The following is a 20,953-nucleotide window of genomic DNA, read 5'->3' on the forward strand; positions in this document are numbered from 1 at the left end:
AGATGGGCAAGAAGTTGGCAGATGGCAAACAATGTGAGAAAATGTGAAATTATCCACTTTGTTAGGAAGGTTGATAAAACCAAATATTTGTTAAATGATGAAAGACTAGTAAATGTTGGTGTTCAGAGAGAATTTGGGTGTCCTTGTATATGAAACACAAATTTAGCATGCAAATACAGTAAGTATAGATACTTAGATACATAGAAGATAGGAGCAGGAGGAGGCTTTTTGGCCCTTCAAACCTGCTCCGTTGTTCATCACGATCATGGCTGATTATCCAACTCAATAGACTAATCCTGCTTTCTCTCCATAGCCTTTGATCCCCAAGTGCAATATCTAGCCACCTCTTGAACATATTCAATGTTTTAGCATCAATTACTTCCTGTGGTAATGAATTCCATAGGATCACCACTCTTGGATGAAGAAATGTTTCCTTATATCTACCCAAAATGGTTTACTCTGAATCCTTAGTCTGTGACCCCTGGTTCTGGACACACCCATCATTGGTAACATCTTCCCTGCCCTCCTCATTATTCTGAACTCCAGCAAGAACAATCCCAACCTAGTCAATCTCTCCTCATATGACAGTCCCACCACTCCTGGAATCAGTCTGGTAAACCTTCGCTACACCCTGTCGAGAGTAAGAATATCCTTTCTCAGAGAAGGAGACCTATACTCGAAACCTCTTGCAATGAAGGCCAACAAACCATCAGCATTCTTTACCGCCTGCTGCACCTGCATGCTTACCTTCAGCGACTGGTGCACAAGGACACCCAGGTACCGCTGCACACTCCCCTCCCCCAATTTACAACTTTGGTAGTAATCTGCCTTACTGTTTTTGCTTCCAAAGTGAATAACCTCACACTTATCCAACTTATACTGCATCTACCATTGATTTGCCCACTCACCTAACCTGTCCAGATCATGCTGAAGGATCCTTGCATCCTCGTCTCAATTCACCCTCCCACCTAACTTGGTATCATCTGCAAACTTCAAGATGTTACATTTTGTTCCCTCAACCAAATCATTAATATATATTGTGGATACCTGGGGTCCCAGCACCGATTCCTGTAGTACCCCACTAGTTACTGCCTGCCAATTTGAAAAGGACCCATTAATCCCTACTCTTTTGTTTCCTCTCTGCCAACCAGTTTTCTATCCACCTCTCTACATTTCCCCAATCCTATGTGCTTTAATTTTGCACAATAATCTCTTGTGCTGGACTTTGTCAAACGCCTTCTGAAAGTCCAAATATACCACATCGACTGGCTCCCTCTTGTCAACTGTCGTGGTTGCATCTTCAAAGAATTCCACAAGGACAGTGATCCAGAGCCGGGATCGAACCCTAGTCCTTAACGCCGTGAGGCAGCCGTGGTAACCACTGCTCCACCATGCCGCCCTGCAATGCTGTATCTTAAAGATCTTTTCCTTCAAGGACTCTGAGACTGGTCTGCGCCATGAATGAATCCTTTCGGAGCTGGAAGTGTTGTATTGTGATTCATTTTGAAGATTTTTCAAATTGTGGGTACAGCTTTTAAAAGTTAAGCTTTTACAGTCATCCAAGGTGGCATTTCCGTTCACTGCTGTACAGGGTTAAAGGCAGAATTCTTGGAAGTGTGGAGGAACAGAGGCATCTTGGGGTCCATGTACATGGATCCCTCAAAGTTGCCACCCAGGTTGATAGGGTTGTTAAGAGGGCATATGGTGTGTTGGCTTTCATTAACGGGGGGGATTGAGTTTAAGAGGCATGAGGTTTTGCTGCAGCTTTATAAAACCCTGGTTAGACCACATTTGGAATATTGTGTCCAGTTCTGGTTGCCTCATTATAGGAAGGATGTGGCTGCTTTGGAGAGGGTGCACAGGAGATTTAGCAGGATGCTGCCTAGACAGGAGGGCATGTCTTATGAAGAAAAGTTGAGGGAGGTAGGGCTTTTCTCACTGAAGTGAAGAAGGCAGAGAGGTGACTTGATAGAGGTGTACAAGGTGATGAGATAGAGAGGATAGCCAGAGACTTTTCCCCAGGGCAGAAATGGCTGTCACGAGGGGACATAATTTTAAGGTGAATGGAGGAAGTTATAGGGGAGATGTCAGAGGTCGGTTCTTTACACAGAGAATGGTGGGGGCGTGGAATGCACTGCCAGCGAAGGTGGTGGAGTCAGAGTCATTAGGGACATTTAGGCGACTCTTGGACAGGCACATGAACAGCAGTAAATTGAAGGGGTGTAGGTTAGGTTGATCTTAGATTAGGATAAATGGTCGGCACAACATCGTGGGCTGAAGGGCCTGTACTGTGCTGTACTGTTCTGTTCTAATGGACTGTCCCATGCATTCCAGTTTTTGTTGTTCTTTCCAAATATCAGCAACAACTCCTGCCTGAACAAGAAGAGTCCGCCATGGCTTCGTGGGTCGGTTGACTGCCAACTTATATTAATCAGTGGTAAAACTTTGTGAGTTGGGACTTGTAGAAAAGAACCACAGGCTTGCTGTTCAGCAAATCAGACAGTCTCATGGTACCCAAAGTGAACAAAATATATATATTTTTCTTTGCTGAACTCTGGAGCCACCTGTTAAGATTCCTGAGTCAGGGGTAACAACTGGTTTCTTTCAAAAGGCGCCTCCTGATGGGGGTTTCTCAGGACTGGCTATCCTGGAATTTAAGCAATTATCTCAGCCTTGCAGGCTGTGAGCTGTTTCCTGAAACTGGACTTCCAAGGGCAATTCAATGGAGTCTTCTGCTGAGGTAAACCCTTCTATCTTTTTGCTTCCACGCTCTTCCATCTCTGGAGCTTTTTCCTTCCAGTGAATTTTCTCTGCACCTGTAGCTTCAGTTGGGAGTTTATTTCAGTTCAGAATTCATTGACGTGTCCTTTTCTTAGTTTTCCAGCATTCTTGTGGGGATGAGGGTTTTTGAACCAGACACAGTCCTGCCTTGGATGCCATAGTCTTGAGTAGATTAACAGCAAGTCTTTATTAACCACTCTTAACTATATAAGTACATAGAGCAGAGGGTAAGGCATGATCTGACTCCACCCTAGATCTTTACGCATCTCTGTTCATTTCTAGACTAACCCTGGTTCTGGGTCATTTGCCTTCTTACATTACGGCATGGGTAATACTGTACTCAGTGCCACATTAGCCCTGTATGTGCCAGACCCAAGTATGACAGCAGAAACGTTAGATTATCAAGACCTGTTCATATTTTTATATAGTCAACTTGAAGTGAAATTGACATAAAGCTGGTTCACTTTTAGTTATTAATTCAAAGCAATTTGTAGATTTTCTCTTTTTCTGATGTGCTGAATATCTGTTAATTTACTGCTAGTGGAGAATGCACCTGGTTAAGATTAAATATGGTATCAAGATTGAATATGGTAGTGCATCATCTTTGAAAACAGTTATGCTGCCTGCAGAGGAAATTTTGTATCTTTTCAAGATAAGCCCATATTTATGCATCCCCTCAGATCCGATAAGTTAAATAGAGTGCACTTTACAAGAAATTGAAGACTGTCTGTGGAAGGAATAGGCTAAAAGGCTGTTGCATACGTTAGCAGTCCATATTTTCACTCATAATTTTTCTGTCCTATTTGAAATTAAGTTTAATAGTTTATCTATAGCCACAAACAAGGTGCCCTCTTTTTTTGGAGTTTGTGGGTGATCTATGTAAGTGCACAACCCCTTTTAGGTTATCATGAATGTATGGCCACACAAAGAAAATGTAAAGGGGCTGACTTGTTCATGGTCTGCATGGGAACTTTAGGTTGCGGCACAGTCATCCAGCTAGGTAGTAAATTTGACCACAGGCAAGTAGTCTCTAACTGCAAGGCGGCACAATGGTTAGCGCCAGGTTCCGGGTTCAATTAGGGGCTTGGATAATTATCCATGTGGAGTTTGCATATTCTCCCCATGTCTGCGTGGGTTTCCTCCTGGTGCCCCGGTTTCCTCCCACTGTCCAGAACGTGCAGCTTAGGTGGATTGACCGTGATCGATGTGCAGGGTTAAGGGATAGGGTGGGGGAGTGGGCCCAGGTCGAGTCTTCTTTCAGAGGGTTGGTGTAGACCAGATGGGCTGAATGGCCTCCTTCTGCACTCACTATGAAACTGGTGTCAGCCTTGGGTAAGTAGCAGCTGACTCAGAAAGTTGTGCCCCGCTCAAGGCATAAGAACCATAATCTAGGCGCTCACTTCAGTGCATTGCTTGGGGAGCACTATCCTGTCAGAGGTGCAGTCTTTCAGATGACATGATAAACCAAGGCTATCTCTTGGGGGAACTTAAATGATAGCAAGACATTCTTCGAAGAGGAGTACAGGAATTCTTCCCATGTCCTGGCCTATATTTATTCCTTAACCAATACACAAGATAGGTGATCTGGTTGTTTATTTCATTACAATTTATGAAACCTTACTGTGTGAAAATTGGTTGTCATAATTCTGACATTACAGCAGTGATTACAGATCACAAGTACTTAATTTTCTGCCAAACACTTGTCCTAACATGTCCTGAGGCCGTGAAAGGCACTATATGCGTTCCTCCTTTTTGATTGACTGCAAACTATTTGATTTATTTTAGAAGAGAAATTAAGTACTGAGTTCATTAATAAGATATTGCATCTTTTAGCTGAAAAAATCTGTATAATTATCGATTATCAATCTGCATTACTCCTGGTATTTGTATATGTAATTCTTTCAAAATAACTAAAAATCTAAATTTAATTTACCCAGAAATATCTAATGTAAGATGTAAATGTTCTTCGACCTTTTCAAAGAATACTCCAGATATGTAGCTATCTACTCACCGGCCCAAGAAACCCTTTTGATCATGATTGACAACAGGCTTTAAAACATCAGTCTGGAATTTTAAGTGTTCAGCATATATTAACATTATAGGAGTCATTGTTCAGTTTTCAGAGCAAAACCTTTTATAAGCTTAAATATACAGCCTTTAATTTCTAACCATGTATAAACATTGCACTTCCGTTACACACCGAATTAGAAGTTTTAAAATTGAAATAAAACTTTGCATATTCAAATAATGGCATTCTTTTGTTATATTTTGCCTTCATGTTATGTTCGCTGAAGAACATAAAAGTCTAGAATTTTAGGCCATTTGGCCCAGTATAGCTATGTCAATGCTAGCTCTTCAATTTGAGTTATCGTCTCCAGTCACATTTCCCTTGCCCTTCTATTTGTTGTTTTTAAATTCCTGTAACATTTATTTTTAAATAATAAAGTCAAATAAACTATTCGTAATTCCAAGGTGCTTTTGCATGAAATAATTTTTCTGATGTCTCCTTTCATTACACTAAATTTAATCTGGGAGTCTATGCTTGCTACTAATCTGTAAACCTGCGGAAACAGTTTTCGCTACTTCTAAAAACCATTCATTTTCAAAACTTTTATTACTTTTCTTCTTGACTTTCTCTGTTCCAGTGAAAAAAGCAGCAACTTTGGAACCTGCTTCCTTTGCATTATTCTAATATCCCTGTATTTAAGTAATTAAGAATTATAAAAATATTGTTCTTTCTTAAACAGATAGTTAAATACTTGCTGAATTATAACGCAAAATTGAATAAGAAAGATTCGTATGGTAATACATCATTGCTGCATGCCTGCCTTCAAGGACATCTGGAAATTGCTCAGTTGTTGATGGAGGTAGGAACACCATTTTGCCTGAAATGTGTTCTGTTTAAGTGTTGTGGTTTCTTCTAATGCTGTTAAAAAATTTTTTAATGTGCATGGTTGAAAAATATTAGTTTATTGTACAGCTTGACTCGATTGGTAGAATTCTCGCCAGGTCAGGAAGTTGTAGGTCCAAGCTCCCACTCCACAGACCTCAGTGCACCATTAGACTGACACATCCGTGCAGTACTGATGGAGTGCTGCCCTGTGAGCCTTTAAACCTTGGTCCCATTTGTCCCTTCAGGAGAGTCTAACCCATGGCACTATTGAAAGAAGAGCAGAGGGGTCCTTCTGGTTTCCTGGCTGGCTTTTATCTTTCAAGCAGCACCCACTAAAACAGATTACCTGGTCATTTATTTGAGTACTGTTTATAGAACTTTTCTGTTCTCAAATTGGCTGTCATCTTCCCCTACATTTACTTGGGCGGGTAAGTCGCCCAGAGTCTGTGGAGCGTTGCTCCCAAGAGACCAGCGGCTTGGCCCTCCCCAATTTGTTGTTTTACAATTGGGCATCCAATAAAAAGATGATATTTTAATTTAGTGATCCCGATCCATATGGGGTCAAATGGATGCGTGTTCCTGTACTATCTCTAGTTTTTAATGCAATAGTGACTACACTTTTGCCTTTTTCCCTGTTAGATTTTAATTGAATCCAGTGGTTTCCTCTCTGAGAATTTGGAAATGGTTTGGGCAGCATTTCAAGCTCCTTTATCTATCTTACATAGAATATTACAGCGCAGTACAGGCCCTTCAACCCTCTATCCTGTCTTACATAGAATATTACAGCGCAGTACAGGCCCTTCGGCCCTCTATCCTGTCTTACATAGAATATTACAGCGCAGTACAGGCCCTTCGGCCCTTCGGCCCTCTATCCTGTCTTACATAGAATATTACAGCGCAGTACAGGCCCTGCGGCCCTTCGGCCCTCTATCCTGTCTTACATAGAATATTACAGCGCAGTACAGGCCCTTCGACCCTCTATCCTGTCTTACATAGAATATTACAGCGCAGTACAGGCCCTTCGGCCCTCTATCCTGTCTTACATAGAATATTACAGCGCAGTACAGGCCCTTCGACCCTCTATCCTGTCTTACATAGAATATTACAGCGCAGTACAGGCCCTTCGACCCTCTATCCTGTCTTACATAGAATATTACAGCGCAGTACAGGCCCTTCGGCCCTCTATCCTGTCTTACATAGAATATTACAGCGCAGTACAGGCCCTTCGACCCTCTATCCTGTCTTACATAGAATATTACAGCGCAGTACAGGCCCTTCGGCCCTCTATCCTGTCTTACATAGAATATTACAGCGCAGTACAGGCCCTTCGGCCCTCTATCCTGTCTTACATAGAATATTACAGCGCAGTACAGGCCCTTCGGCCCTCTATCCTGTCTTACATAGAATATTACAGCGCAGTACAGGCCCTTCGGCCCTCTATGTTGCACCAACGTGTGAAACCACTCAAGCCCATCTACACTATTCCCTTATCATCCATATATGTCTATCCACTCGCTGGTCCTCATTTTAATAATCAAGTTTGGGACCTGGTTGTGGAGGGGAGGTTTGCTAGTTTTAAGGAGTTAGTTGAAAAATTCCAAATGCTCAGTTTCAGTCTTTTCAGGTATTTTCAAATTTGCAATTCTTTGTGGAAAGCTTTTTCTTCCATTCCTTTGGCACCACCCTCTTCCCTCTTGAAGAAGATTCTGTCTCTGGCTGGGCCTGACCGGGTGGGGGGGTCTATTTCGGACATATATGGCTATATCCTTTCAATGGATTTTGCTCGGTTGAGTGGTGTGAATTGGGTCGCATTCTTAATGGTTAAGTGTGGAGTGAGGCCCTTCACAGGGTCAACACCACATCTTCATGTGCTCAGCTGAGTCTGATTAAATTCAGGTTTTTTTTTATAGGATACGTTTAACTAGGGGTAGGATCTGCAGTTTTTCTCCCTGGGGTGGAGGATAGTTGTGAGCGCTGTTCTCCTGGGCTGGCTACTTATACGCATGTTCTGGTCCTGTCCCAAGTTGATAGACTTCTGGACGTCTTTCTTTGACACCATGGGCGAAATTCTCCCCTACCCGGCGGGGCGGGCGGTCCCGGCGTAGCAGAGTGGCGCCAATCACTCTGGTGTCAGGCCTCTCCAAAGGTGGAGAATTCACCGCACCTTTAGGGGCCAAGCCCTCACATTGAGGAGCTAGGCCCACGCCGGAGCGGTTGGCACCACACCGACTGGCACCAAAACCCGCAACAACGGCCTTTGATGCCCGGCACCGGGGCTGGCCAAAAGGCCTTCGCCGGTTCGCGCATGCGCCGGTGCGTCAACTGCCGCTGCGTCACCACTGGCGCATGCGCGCTGGGGGATTCTCTTCCACCTCCGCCATGGTGCAGGCCGTGGGGGCGGAGGAAGAAAAAGAGTGCCCCACGGCACTGGCCCGCCCGCCGATCGGTGGGCCCTGATCGCGGGCCTGGCCACCATGGGGGCACCCCCCCGGGGTCCGATCGCCCCACCCCGGGGGCCCGCTCACGCCGCCGATCCCGCCGGCACAGAGGTGGTTCAAACCACACCTGCGGGAGAGGCCTCTCAGCGGCGGGACTTCGGCCCATCCGGGCCGGAGAATAACGGCAGCACAGAAACCCGTAGCCTCCCGCCGACCCCCGCCATTCTCCGAGGCGGGCGGCGGGATTGGCAGCACGCCGACTTTTTGCGGGTGGGAGAATTCTGGACATGGCGGGGGCGAGATTTTTGGCGGTCCCGGGCGATTCTCCGACCCTGCTGGGGATCGGAGAATTTCGCCCCATGTCAGAGATACTGGGAGCAATTCTCCGCTGCCCACGACGGGTCGGAGAATAGCAGCAGGGCCATCCCGACAATTTTCACGGCCTCCCGCTATTCTCCGGCCGCCCCCCGACACGAATCGCTGCTCGCCGTTTTTTACGGCGAACAGCGATTCTCCGCAGGCCGATGGGCCGAATACCGTGGAGTTTACGGCCGTTTTCACGGCTGCGATCACACCTAGTTTCAGCGTTCGTGAAAACGGCCGCAAAGTGCCCATTCTGGACAACCATGGCACCAATTGGCCGTGCCAGGGGTAGCATGGGCCTGCGATCAGTGGACACCGATCACGGGCAGCGGGTCCGATACCCGTGCACTATTTGTTCTTCCGCCGCCCCGCAGGATTAGTCCGCAGGGCGGCTGAGGGGCATGACGGCCCGCGCATGCGTGGGTTTGACACGTCTGCGTGATGACATCATCCGCGCATGCGCGGGTTGGAGCCGTCCAACCCGCGCATGCGCGGCTGACGTCATCGTGTGCGTCAGCCGCCGTGACTCTTGCCGGGCGGAGTTAGCGACATTCGCTAACTCCGCGTCGCCGTGATTCCCCCGGCCCCGATACTAGCCCCGCCCGGGGGGGGAGAATCGGGTCCCGGGACGGAGCTCCGAGGCTGGCGTGAAACACGGCCAGTTTCACGCCAGCCTTCACGGCACGCAGGATTTGCGGAGAATCATGCCCGCTATGTTTAGACTTGAACCCATGACCACAGGTTGCCATATTTTAGGGTGTAATGTTTGCCGGGTGGCTCAGTATGTGGTGAAGGTGGATGTCTTCACCTTTGCCTTGATGAAGGTTTGGAGGTGAATTCTGCTTGGGTGGAGGTCGCCTACATTGCCTGGTGCCGTGGCTTGGCTGGGTGATTTCATGTCATTTCTGCATTTGGAGAAAGTCAAGTTCACCATCGGGGGTCAGTGGAGGGGTTCTCCCTAAGATTGCAACCATTAATTTCCTTTTTGGGGGAGTTAGTCACCGTCAGCTGTTTGGGGGGTGGGGGGGTGGTGGTAGGTTAGTTTTTTGTGTTAAAGTTAGTTAGGTGTGCATGTTTTTGTTTGCTTTTTTTTAACATAAATTTAGAGTACCCAATTCATTTTTTCCAATTAAGGGGCAATTTAGCGTGGCCAATCCACCTAGCCTTCACATCTTTGGGTTGTGGGTGCGAAACCCACTCAAACATGGGGAGAATGTGCAAACTCCACACAGACAATGACCCAGAGACGGGTTCGAACCTGGGACCTCGGCACTGTGAGACTGCAGTCCTACCACTGCGCCACCGTGCTGCCCGCTTTTTTGTTATTTTCTATTATTTATATCTGGTTGATTGTTTTGGGTTGTTTTGATTAATATGAAAACATTTCCATAAACATATTTTGAAAAAATGTTTCCCTACATTAACTATGCTGAATTATTATTGGTTGTAAAGCTTTTGGATGTTTTCAGGATGTGAAAGATATATGAATACAAACTGGTTCTTCTTTGATTTGTTATGAGTGCTTTTGTCCCATCTTCGCACAACCCCCTTTCCATTTTCCACCTTTTCAACCTAGAAAGCTAGAAACCAGGGCAGCACAAGTGACCCTTCACAGCGCCAGGGTCCCATGTTCAATTCCCCGCTGGGTCACTGTCTGTGCGGAGTCTGCACGTTCTCCCCGTGTCTGCGTGGCTCCCGGTGCTCCAGTTTGCTCCCACAGTCCAAAGACGTGCAGGTTAGGTGGATTGGCCATGATAAATTGCCCTTAGTGACCAAAAAGATTAGGAGGGGTTATTGGGTTACGGGGATAGGGTGGAAGCGAGGGCTTAAGAGGATTGGTGCTGACTCGATGGGCCAAATAGCCTCCTTCTGCACTACATGTTCTATGCTCTACATGCACCATGTTCTGCACAATGTTTCATTATTTTTCCCATCCAATTCTAACTTGCTGCTCTGTAAAGATCAGAGAAATATTTCAATTTGATACACAATGGCTGGAATTCTCCGGCCGTTGCGATTCACTTCCTGCTGGCAGAGCACCCCCGCCTGTGGATTTCGCAGCGGTGTAGGGTGGTGATTCACTTCCTGCTGGCAGAGCACCCCCGCCTGTGGATTTCGCAGCGGTGTAGGGTGGTGATTCACTTCCTGCTGGCAGAGCGCCCCCACCTGTGGATTTCGCAGTGGTGTCGGGTGGTGATTCACTTCCTGCTGGCAGAGCACCCCCACCTGTGGATTTCGCAGCGGTGTAGGGTGGTGATTCACTTCCTGCTGGCAGAGCACCCCCACCTGTGGATTTCGCAGCGGTGTCGGATGGTTACAATGAGAAATCTTATTGACCAGCGGCGGGAAGATAGAATCCCGCCGCCAGCGAAGGGGGCACTGCCAAAAAACACGCGGCTGGGGGATTGGAGAATCCAGCCCAATGTCATTATTTTTAGAATAGTTGTTACGGGCCAGCAATGAATATTCTCGTTGGTGATATATAGTCACTGCATGGCCACTGTTAGAAAATAAACTGAGGTCCTTGGCTGCGTTTTCTGTCTTGCTGTTTTTGTATGTATGTAGTTTCCTGACACTTGGTGAGTGTTTCTAATGTCTGCTTACTTTGGAAAATCTCAGCACGGTGCCTCTGTTAATCTTGCCAACAACCAAGGAAATACTGCTCTGCACGAGACTGTAAAGGGAAAACATGAAGCTCTTGTGAATCTACTTTTGTGCAATGGAGCATCAGTCAATTTGCGAAATAAACAACAGCGTACACCAGTAGATTGTGCTGAGGAAGTCTGTGGAAAGGTACAAGCTTGAAACTGACATTTAACTTCTAATGTATCATGGAATCATATGGAAGGAGGCCATTCGAGCCATCTTGCCTGTGCCAGCTCTTCGAAGTAGCTATCAGATTTGTCTTTATACCCTGTTCTTTCACCAAAGCCTTTCAAATGTTTCTTCTCAAATGTTTCATGTGCAATCAATTCCTTTGGGAAATTACTGTTCAATCTGCTTATGAAAATGATTTATGGAGAATGGCAGAGGCAGGATCATTGAATATTTTTAAGGCGGATGCAGGTAGATTCTTGACTAACAAGGGAGTCAAAGTAGATATGGAGTTGATAGCAGATATGGAGTTGATAACAGAATCTGATCAGCCATGATCTTGAATGGTGGAGCAGGCTCGAGTGGGCAAGTGGCCTATATCTACACCTAATATGTGTAATAATAAAATTATTCCAAAGGACCATTGCCTGTGCATTTCTTCCACGTACAGCCGATCAAAGAACCTTTGCATTTTCAGAAAGTCATGGTTAGTCTGTGTTTAAAAATGAATGTGGATAACGTGTTTCTGAAAATGTGGACGAGTTAAATTCAGAACATTTCTTTTCTCATTCAGTTATTTTTTTTTTACTTGCATCTGCATGTAGTTTCTGCCAATGAAATCTGACCTGTTAATCGCACTTTTAAATTGTAATGTTCACATTAACAATGGAAACTGGTGGTGTAAACCTGTTGTGCTTTGCTTACCTCCTGCCACCAGTAGTGCAACAGTTTTTTTAAAATGTTTTTCTTGGCATTTTCAATTATACACAGTAACACTTTATATTCAATATTTAGAGTGTGTGTGGTTCTTATGTACATACAATCTTTCTTGCCGTTTCCCCCCCACCCTTTCCTTTGGCATCCCCCTCTTTCGTTCAGAGTGTTCTGTCCCCTTGCCCTTATCCTTCCTTTCTCCTCCTGCCCTTCCCTTTTATGTTTTCTTTTGCCGGCCTTGTGGGTTTGGGGGAGGAGGGCCTTCTCCCCCCTCTCTTTCCGCACCCCCCTCTTCCTGCCATGCCTCCTCTCCTCTCCCCCCCCCCCCCCCCCATCTGCTCTTTCCCGCCTCCCCTTAGAGTTGTGTGCCCCTGCCTATTTTCTCCCATCTCGCTTTTTCCCTAGTCGCTGTTGACTTCGAACAGTCTACGAACAGGTTGACGAACTGTCGCGCCCCCCCTCCCCCCACACACACACACACACACACACACACACAATGCTTTGACAGTTTCATCCCAATTCTGCATCTTCCAACTCCTCTGTCTGTTCTGCAGAGAGACTTTTCTGTTCCAAGCAACTCTGCTTCCCAAATTGATGCAGGTTTTGCCATTTATTTACATGAATTATCATTCTCAGCTGGAAGATGTAAATGAAACGATCAGACCAACATCAGTTAATGAAACGGGATCAGACGAAAACCAGTTACCTACTGATGGGGTAATATTTTGGATTACTTTTGGAAATTAAGAGTATTCTTCCTATTTAATATTAATAAAATCTATCCCAGTCTATTAATTTGATTTCATTGTCCATGAGATTTTTTTAACGACCTGTCCTTCCAAAGCAAAACGTATTCTTAACACAAAGTGCACCATGTGATGAATAATCATAGAATTTACAGTGCAGATGGAGGCCATTCGGCCCATCCAAATCTGGATTTTCTTTTCTGCAAACTGCAAATGTATTCTTCTCAAAATTCCTCTCTTTGCACTTGTCATTTGACATTAGTTTCAGTTTGAAAGGTTGCCAATGCAAAATAGCTCTCTGGCAAAAGCGCATACACATGAGAAATTGTATGGCTATAGTTTATTGACTTTTCATTAAAGCTGGCTTGAAATTCAATTCTAAGAGCAAATTACAATCTTGGGTAAGTGGCACTGTTCAGGGATTCCGAATTCACCAAAGTTTTGTAAAAAAGGACAGATAAGCTCGACTAAAGTATCTATTTACCATAAAAATTATATGAGCTATTTATTCACTATATAAATGGAATAATTTTATGAGAATTGACAATTGATCCTTATAGTTTATTAAATTGTGACTGCAGTTTTTCTTTGCAGCAAATCTCATTTGTAGGAATTTAGAATTCACTCCATGTATGAGAATACGTCCACGCTTTCTTTACTGCACATCTGGTTTTAATTTAGATCTTGTACTTCAGTTGTTGCATCATTAAATATGAATATTGCACCGCAGGGTTGTTTTTCTGTTCCACATTGGTCTTGTACTGTGCTGTCAGCAGTTGGTAAATTGGCTAATTTATTTTTCTTTCATTTTATAGCGTTTGATAGCTTAACAAATATTTCAGAGGCCCTATTAGAAATGTTGCGTTACATTTTGATGTAGGCTAGTATTGAATTATTTATTGCCAATCGACTGCTAACCTAAGATTTTAGCTTTTGGGTTCCTATAAATGTTTTGTTTCCAAAGTAAATCTTTTTTTTTGGCACGCATATTGTAGGTATTGTGTCTAGGCAACTGGCAACCTATTTTTGCAATTGTTAATTAATTAATTTAGTCACTCAGTCTATCAGATTTTCCAGTTTCCAGAATTTGAATATGTAACAGAACTGTGTCGCTCTATACAAGACTCCATTAAAAGTATTTCAGTTTGTGTCTTGTTAAGCTTTTAACATTGCCACTTATGGCTGATGCAGTTCAACGTAGAGAAGTGTCAAGTTATCTATTTTGAATACAAGAAAGACAAACCAATATAAACCCCATTTTCCCACTAGAAAGACCGTAGAATTTTATTTATAGCACATGACATTGATTGGGAGGTAGGAGATAAGAATGCCGGATGGGACATTCATTGGGACGTAGGAGATAAGAATGCTGATTGGGGGAGTTAAAGGGAATGTTCTCTAGTGGGATGTGAGATTGATGTTCCCCTGGAATCTAAAGCCAAGTACCTAGATACCCAAGAAATGAAAAGGTTAATGGAATGTTGACCTTCAACTGTTTGAAAATACTCCTGTGAAGCATGCTGGGATGTTTAACTATGTTAAAGGTACAATATAAATGAAAGTTGTTGCTGGTGAGAGTGAAATTATGAAGACCAGTGGCTTAATCTTGCATTCCCTTGTCCTTAAAAGGTGGAGAATTGACCTAATCGAGATCTTTAAAGTTATAAAGGAATTTGATGTACCTTGTTCAAAAAGGCTGTGGAGCCTGGGCCAATTGAAATTTTCACGACTTGAGATAGATAAATGATTGCTGGGCAAGCATATCAGGAGATATAGGGGAAAAGATGGGCTAATGGAACTGAGGTAGAAATTAGCCGTGATCCAGTTGAACGGCAGAGGGGCTGAATGATCTCCTTGTTTCTATGTTATTGTGTTCCTATTTGTTCATATCAATATTACAGCACTCTGAAGCTACATAAGGAATGTTGTTTGAGCAGACAAATTTAGATTATATGAAGATTTATTAAATACTAAATATTAAATACTTATACATGTATAAGTAATGAAATTGCATCAAATTTATTTTTATCTTTTACCTCAGAATGAAGCGATTCTGAAAATCCTAGAAACCGTTTCGGATCATGTAACTGAAGAGGATGGTGTTTTCAGAATAAATGCTGCTCGGAAACCAATACCCACTGACATCAAAAACAAATGTAAGAAGTTTTTCAAAGTCAATCATTCAGTAAAATTGTTTTGGACTGCAACTTAAACTTTCTCAAACCCTTGCTAATTGGCTGAATTTACTGGGATCGTGGTCTGGATCCTGTATTTGACAAGTGTCCCTGGGACAAGAATGGGAAAAATTGACTCAAGATTCCCACAAGTGGAAGTCCATGTGTGTGGGCATCAGGTGAAGACAGAATTGGACTTGGCTGAGATACCTTGAGGCTGAATAGCCAGAGGGTGACCATACTCCAATACAGAAGTCATTGTCTTCAGGAAAGGGGAGATAATTAATAAGGAAATTTAGCTTGTTTCCCTTTTAGTATAAACTCAGAAGATGGGCGGCACGGTAGCACAGTGGTTGGCACTGTTGCTTCACAGCACCAGGGTCCCAGTTTCGATTTCCGGCTTGGGTCACTGTCTGTGTGGAGTTTGCACGTTCTCCCCCTGTCTGCATGGGTTTCCCCCAGATGCTCCGGTTTCCTCCCACAGAACAAAGATGTTCAGGTTTGGTGGATTGGCCATGCTAAACTGCCTCTTAGTGTCCAAGGAGGTTAGGTGGGATTACTGGGTTCGGGGACGGGGTGGAGGTGTGGGCTTAAGTAGGTTGCTCTTTCCAAGGGCCGGTGCAGACTCAATGGGTCGAATGGCCTCCTTCTGCACTGTAAATTCTATGATTCTATGATATTTATTCTGCTTTTCAGCTGATGTGTTTGTTAAGAAGCTGAAAGCGATTGACGAACCCAACAGTGTAAGGATTCAACTTGTGCAGTCTATTCACAAATTCAACAAGTAAGTGAAACTCTGATGTGGAGGAAATGTAGTTTCACAATGAGTGGAAATTCACTCCAGTTGGCTGCTATCAACGTCAGGTTTTAATTCAGTTACATTAGTTTTCATGTGCAATCTTTTGCAGAGAATGTTTTCTGGAATATTTCTTTAGAAGTGGCAAAAGGGCAGCATGGTGGCGCAGTGGATTAGCCCTGTTGCCTCACAGCGCCGAGGCCCTAGGTTAGATCCCGGCCCTGGGTCACTGTCTGTGTGGAGTTTGCACATTCTCCCTATGTTTGCGTGGGTTTCGCCCCCACAACCCAAAGATGTGCAGGCTAGGTGGATTGGCCACGCTAAATTGCCCCTTAATTTGAAAATGAAATGAATTGGGTACTCTAAATTTACTTTAAAAAAGAAGTGGCAAAAGTTACAGTGGTAAAGCTTGCAGCGAAGAGTATCTTTCAAATGTGTCAAATTATCTAGGATGGGAATATTCAGACAGTGGGTGTGAAGGGATGGCTGGTCCTTCTTGAACCAGAATATAGTCCAACCCAAGCAGTCACCAATTTTTATAGATAATAATAACAATTTACAAATCAATTCACTGCATTACCTACTTTAGATTGTTATTTATAAGGAAGTTAACATTGTCATCATTTATAAGCACCATTACATTTAGAAATCTTAAAAATGTATGTGATTCTTCATAATTTAGTGTAAAACTCAGCGCTGTGCCTGTTTCTAATTCTGAAAAAGAATAGGGAGCCTAATTCATACTTTTCAATTTCTGAACCAGTCAATTAGCACAAAAAGTTGATATCACCTCAAACATGTCTTGAGCCTGATCTATGTATCATTGTGCAGCATAACATCCCCTCTTAGATCACTTGTTGGAATTTTGAAATTAATTCTTGAAGTTCATCGGTGCTACTTTTACATCACAACATTGGCATTAACTTGGTGGCCTTTGAGCTGGTTTGTGGCCCCAAATGTGCAATACAAAACATCATGATGTCCATAATCGTACTAAAAGGTCTATTTAAATGTTTATAGTTTTATAATGGTAAGAATGTGCAGCAAAATAAAATTCCAACAGTGCAAAGTAACATTTTGAAATTAAAATGAGCTTTGATACACTACGTCATTATTTATATTTTAACGTGTTCATATTCTTTTTCACCATTGAAAGATTGTACCAGTAGTTGGAAGCTGTGAGCTATGTTTATGTTTAAGTATGTATGCGTGAGAAGCATTGTCTTTGCCAACTTCACAGCGGTGTGACTAAGCAATGAAGTCTGCTTCATACTTTTGGGATAAAGTTTCAGTTATTGCAGTAAGTTCTGAGTGGAATCATGGAAAAGCTGTATGTTCACAAAGTTACAAATCACTCTTGTGAGCTGACCCAGGCTGGCTTTGTCATGGTAAAATCTCTATGGTATGTTTCTTTGGCTTAGATCATGTAAGCATACTGTGCCATAAGTGAAGCAGTTTTCTCGTGTGTGTGTGTCTGTGTGTGTGTCACTAGAATGATTGGGAATAGGTTTTGATCGTAGTTTGTTTTGCATTGATGAAATACTACATGTAGTATGATTTTTTTGAAGTAGGAGAAGAGAAAGAGGGGTTTAAGATGGAGGAGAAAAGTCATAATCTAAAGTTGCTGAACTCAACATTGAGCCCCGAGGGCTGAATGCCCAAGTTGAGATGCTGCCCCTCCAGCTTGAGCTGAGCTTCTCTGGAGCATTGCAGCAGGTCATGGATGGGCATATGGGAATGAGACCAAGATGCTGAGTAAAAATGGCACGCAACAGGAAGGTTGGATCGTGCTTTCGAACTGAGCGATGGTGTTCTGCAAAGTCCAGTGAGGACTTGATCTGATTTTCCCAGTTTCTTCACCATCACATGATGCCACCTTTGGAAATGGTGCTTCTGACGTGTCTGCTTTTTACCTTAACCGAGGTAGTTAACAAAGTATTCAACTGGGTCCGACCCATTCCCTGCATCTCTGCTCTCAACCCTTCTCCTCCCTCCCAGAATGATGATAGCGTCCCCCTTGTCCTCGGTATTCACCCCACTATACTCTACGTCCTCCGCCAACTCCAGCGAGATGTCACCACTAAACAGCTGCTTCCCTTGCCCGCAGTCGGCATTCCACATGTCGATCCTTGGCCTGCCGTAATGCTCCAGTGAAGCCCAGCGCAAGTGGAGCAACAGCATCTCCTCTTCCGATTGGGCATGTTGTAGCCCTGGGGGCTCAATGTTGAGTTCAGCAACTTTAGATTTTGACCTTTCTCCTCCATCTTAAAGCACCCTTTCTTATCTTTTTATTATTTATAACAAAATATTCCATATATGTACTTTCTCAATTCAAATTCCCCCCTCCCCCTTTCACAATTGCCCATCTGTCATTTGTTCTTAAAGTTGTTACTTTTTATTACAGTTTGCTTCAACGCGTTCTCCCTCCTTTCAGTTCAGACGAAGGGTCTATGATTTGAAATGTTGACACTGTTTCTCTCCTAATAAATGCTGGCATGAAGTTTGCGCACTCTCCCCGTGTCTGCTGTGGGTTTCACCCCCACAACCCAAAGATGTGTAGGGTAGGTGGGGCTAAATTGCCCCTTAATTGGAAATATTTTTTTTTTAAATGCTGGCAGATCTGCTGATTTTCTTCCCATCATCCTCTATTCTTGTTTTAAATTCCTTCTGTTGGATTAACATTTTGAAAAGTATTTCTCGGTTATAAGTAATTCTTGTGGTGTTCTTTGTGATTCTTGTTCTCAGGATGGGTATTGTAGTGTTCACAAAGACAACGAGCTGGATTCTCTAATTCTGCGGCTATGTCTGCAGGATCCGTCAGGTCCTATGGCCAGAAAGTCGGCGGCACCCCCGCAGCGATCCTCCGCCCGGTGGGGTGGGAGGGGGGTAGCAGTCTCTCGGCGTAAATACCCTGGCTTTATCTGAGGATACGGCCAGAGAATGGCCGGGCCTGTGGCCATGCATGCGCACTGCGACGGCCGCACCATGCAGCATCCGCTGGCCGCGCGCGGACCCAGCCTGTCAAAACCTACCACCCTCTACCAGCCCCCGCTGAAACCCCCCCCTGCCAGTGGAATGTTTCCCCCCGACTGTGGCGGCGCTGGACGCAGTCCGCAGCCGCCATGCTAGGTTTACAAAAAGTGAGGGGACATGTGCCCTATGCTGTCGGGTACTCGGCACGTCAGGGTGGAGCATCGGGGGGGGCCTCGAGACCGTCCATATGGCGTGTGGCGGAGTACCCTGTTTTTGAGGGGGTGGTGCATCGCAAAAAGGGCACCGCCCCCTATTTAAGCTTAACGCATTCTCCGGCTGATCAGCAAACGCGTTTCCAGCGTCGGCGATTGGAGAATCCCGCCCCACAGAAGCTAAGGTCATCAACAAAGCTAGCATTTATTTACACTACTTAATTAAGCTCGACCACTTACTCCAAAAGTAAACAATAATCTAATAATCTACAAACTACACTCAACTAACAGTACTCTCTACACTATCTATAACTGTACTGAACTCACTATCACGGCTCTCTCTAGCTCTCCTCCAGCTCTCCTCCAGCTCTCCCCCAGAAGTCTGTGAGTCACTGCTTTATATAGTTCTGCATCTAGTGGTTAATTATGATATGACATTAACCCTTTGTCTTCCGAGTATTTTCTATAATGCCACAGTTCTGTTACAAATATTTGCTCTCCTACAGTGCTTTAAGAGATCTGGTCACTTACTTCTTATAGAAGTTGAAGCCAGCTGTACACAATATTACCGGTAATCTGAAATGCAGTGGAGGGTTCGATCTCTGCCTGCTCACTACAGATTAGCTACGTATTTGACAGATAAATGCATATTTTGCGCTATAGGGTGCAAGCACTCAGTCACATGAATGGTTTGATGTAATTAACTTGGGGAAAAATTAAAGAGTAAAAAAAATCCAAAAATGGAGGAAGAGGAAAGAAGAAAAACATTAATTCAAAGGTTAGTGTTCCTTTACTCACTGAAGAAGTAAGAGGATGTCGGTAAGATTAATGTTTCTGTAAGAATGAGATCAAATCAAATGGAGGAACTTGCTTTTTTAAAATAAAATCTATCCATGTTCTGGATGTGACTTTTTTTTTTAAGACTATTAAAGTTATTTGATTAATTCCTTGTCTGTAGGTCCAAGAATTTAAGGAAGACAATGACGAGAGATAAAAGTATCCCTAAATTTGATGAACACTTAATCCATCAGGTATGAAACCTAACTAGATTAATCTTATTGGATAATAATAAGAAAATCATGAAGCCATTTGATGCAAAATAATGAACTTCTGCAATCTGTACATTTATCCTGTTAATGAATTCATTAAGAAAGTGTTAACAACACAGAAACAAACCATCCAACCAACACATGCCTATGTTTATCATCCATGTGATCCCCCTCCTGCTCCTCTTTATTTTACCTTCTCAACTACTCTGTGTGGTTGAGTTCTACATTCTACCACACTCTGGGTAAAGTGGTTTCTTCTGAATTCCCGATTGAAGTCATTGGTGACTATCTTCTCTTTATGTCTCCACATACTGGCCTTGGTTGGAAATGGAAGCCTCTTCTATATCTACCATATCAAACTCTTTCATAATATTTCCAATTACCCCTCAGTCATTTTTCCAAAGAAAAGCAACTCGACCTGTCCAATCCTTCCTGCTAGACTTAACATTTAAACCACCTTCTCCAGTGTCTTAATATTTTTCTTAAAACCTGGAGATCAGAACTGTTAGTAGTGCTTGTAGGGTGTTCGAACCAAGGATTTAGACAGGTTTAACATAGCTTCTCTCCTTTTCAATTCTATGTCTCTCGCCACTGTCAACTAGATTATAGATAGTATGGGGGCAATCACGTAACCTGGATTTTATCATAGAATCATAGAATTTACAGTGCTGAAGGAGGTCATTCGGCCCATCAAGTCTGCATCGGCTCTTGGAAAGAGCAACCAAGCCCACGCCTCCATCCTATCCCCTTAACCCAGTAACCCCATCTAACCTTTTTGACACTTGAAGGCATCTGCTTCAGAAACAGTTACAGTCAAATCATAAAGCAGCTGCAAGATTGTGAGAAGGTTTCTTGCACAACCAAGTCTTCGGAACACAATCCACAGAGCTTTGTGATTCACTGAATCAAATGTTTTGGTTGGGTTGATGAATGCAGTGAAGAGTCCTGGTGTTCTTTTCAACACTTTTCTTGGACTTGCCTGGCAACAAGGACCATAGCC

At 43.7% G+C, this 20,953-nt stretch overlaps 1 protein-coding gene across 4 annotated transcripts in view; it reads left to right on the plus strand.

Annotated features, from left to right (window-relative positions):
* Positions 1–20,953, plus strand: part of ankrd27 (ankyrin repeat domain 27 (VPS9 domain)) — a 100,596-nt gene that overhangs the window by 74,478 nt on the left and 5,165 nt on the right. For 2 of the 4 annotated variants that reach the window (XM_038806558.1, XM_038806560.1), the window contains 6 exons: positions 5,529–5,648; positions 11,095–11,268; positions 12,640–12,720; positions 14,791–14,905; positions 15,620–15,707; positions 19,863–19,935. In XM_038806558.1, the coding sequence (XP_038662486.1) occupies positions 5,529–5,648; positions 11,095–11,268; positions 12,640–12,720; positions 14,791–14,905; positions 15,620–15,707; positions 19,863–19,935 (651 nt within the window). Of the gene's footprint in view, positions 1–5,528; positions 5,649–11,094; positions 11,269–12,639; positions 12,721–14,790; positions 14,906–15,619; positions 15,708–19,862; positions 19,942–20,953 lie in introns of those variants that run through there. The other 2 variants (XM_038806561.1, XM_038806559.1) reach the window with 2 other exon arrangements.

The sequence above is a fragment of the Scyliorhinus canicula genome, chromosome 9 (assembly GCF_902713615.1).
Source record: "Scyliorhinus canicula chromosome 9, sScyCan1.1, whole genome shotgun sequence".
Taxonomy (NCBI): domain Eukaryota; kingdom Metazoa; phylum Chordata; class Chondrichthyes; order Carcharhiniformes; family Scyliorhinidae; genus Scyliorhinus; species Scyliorhinus canicula.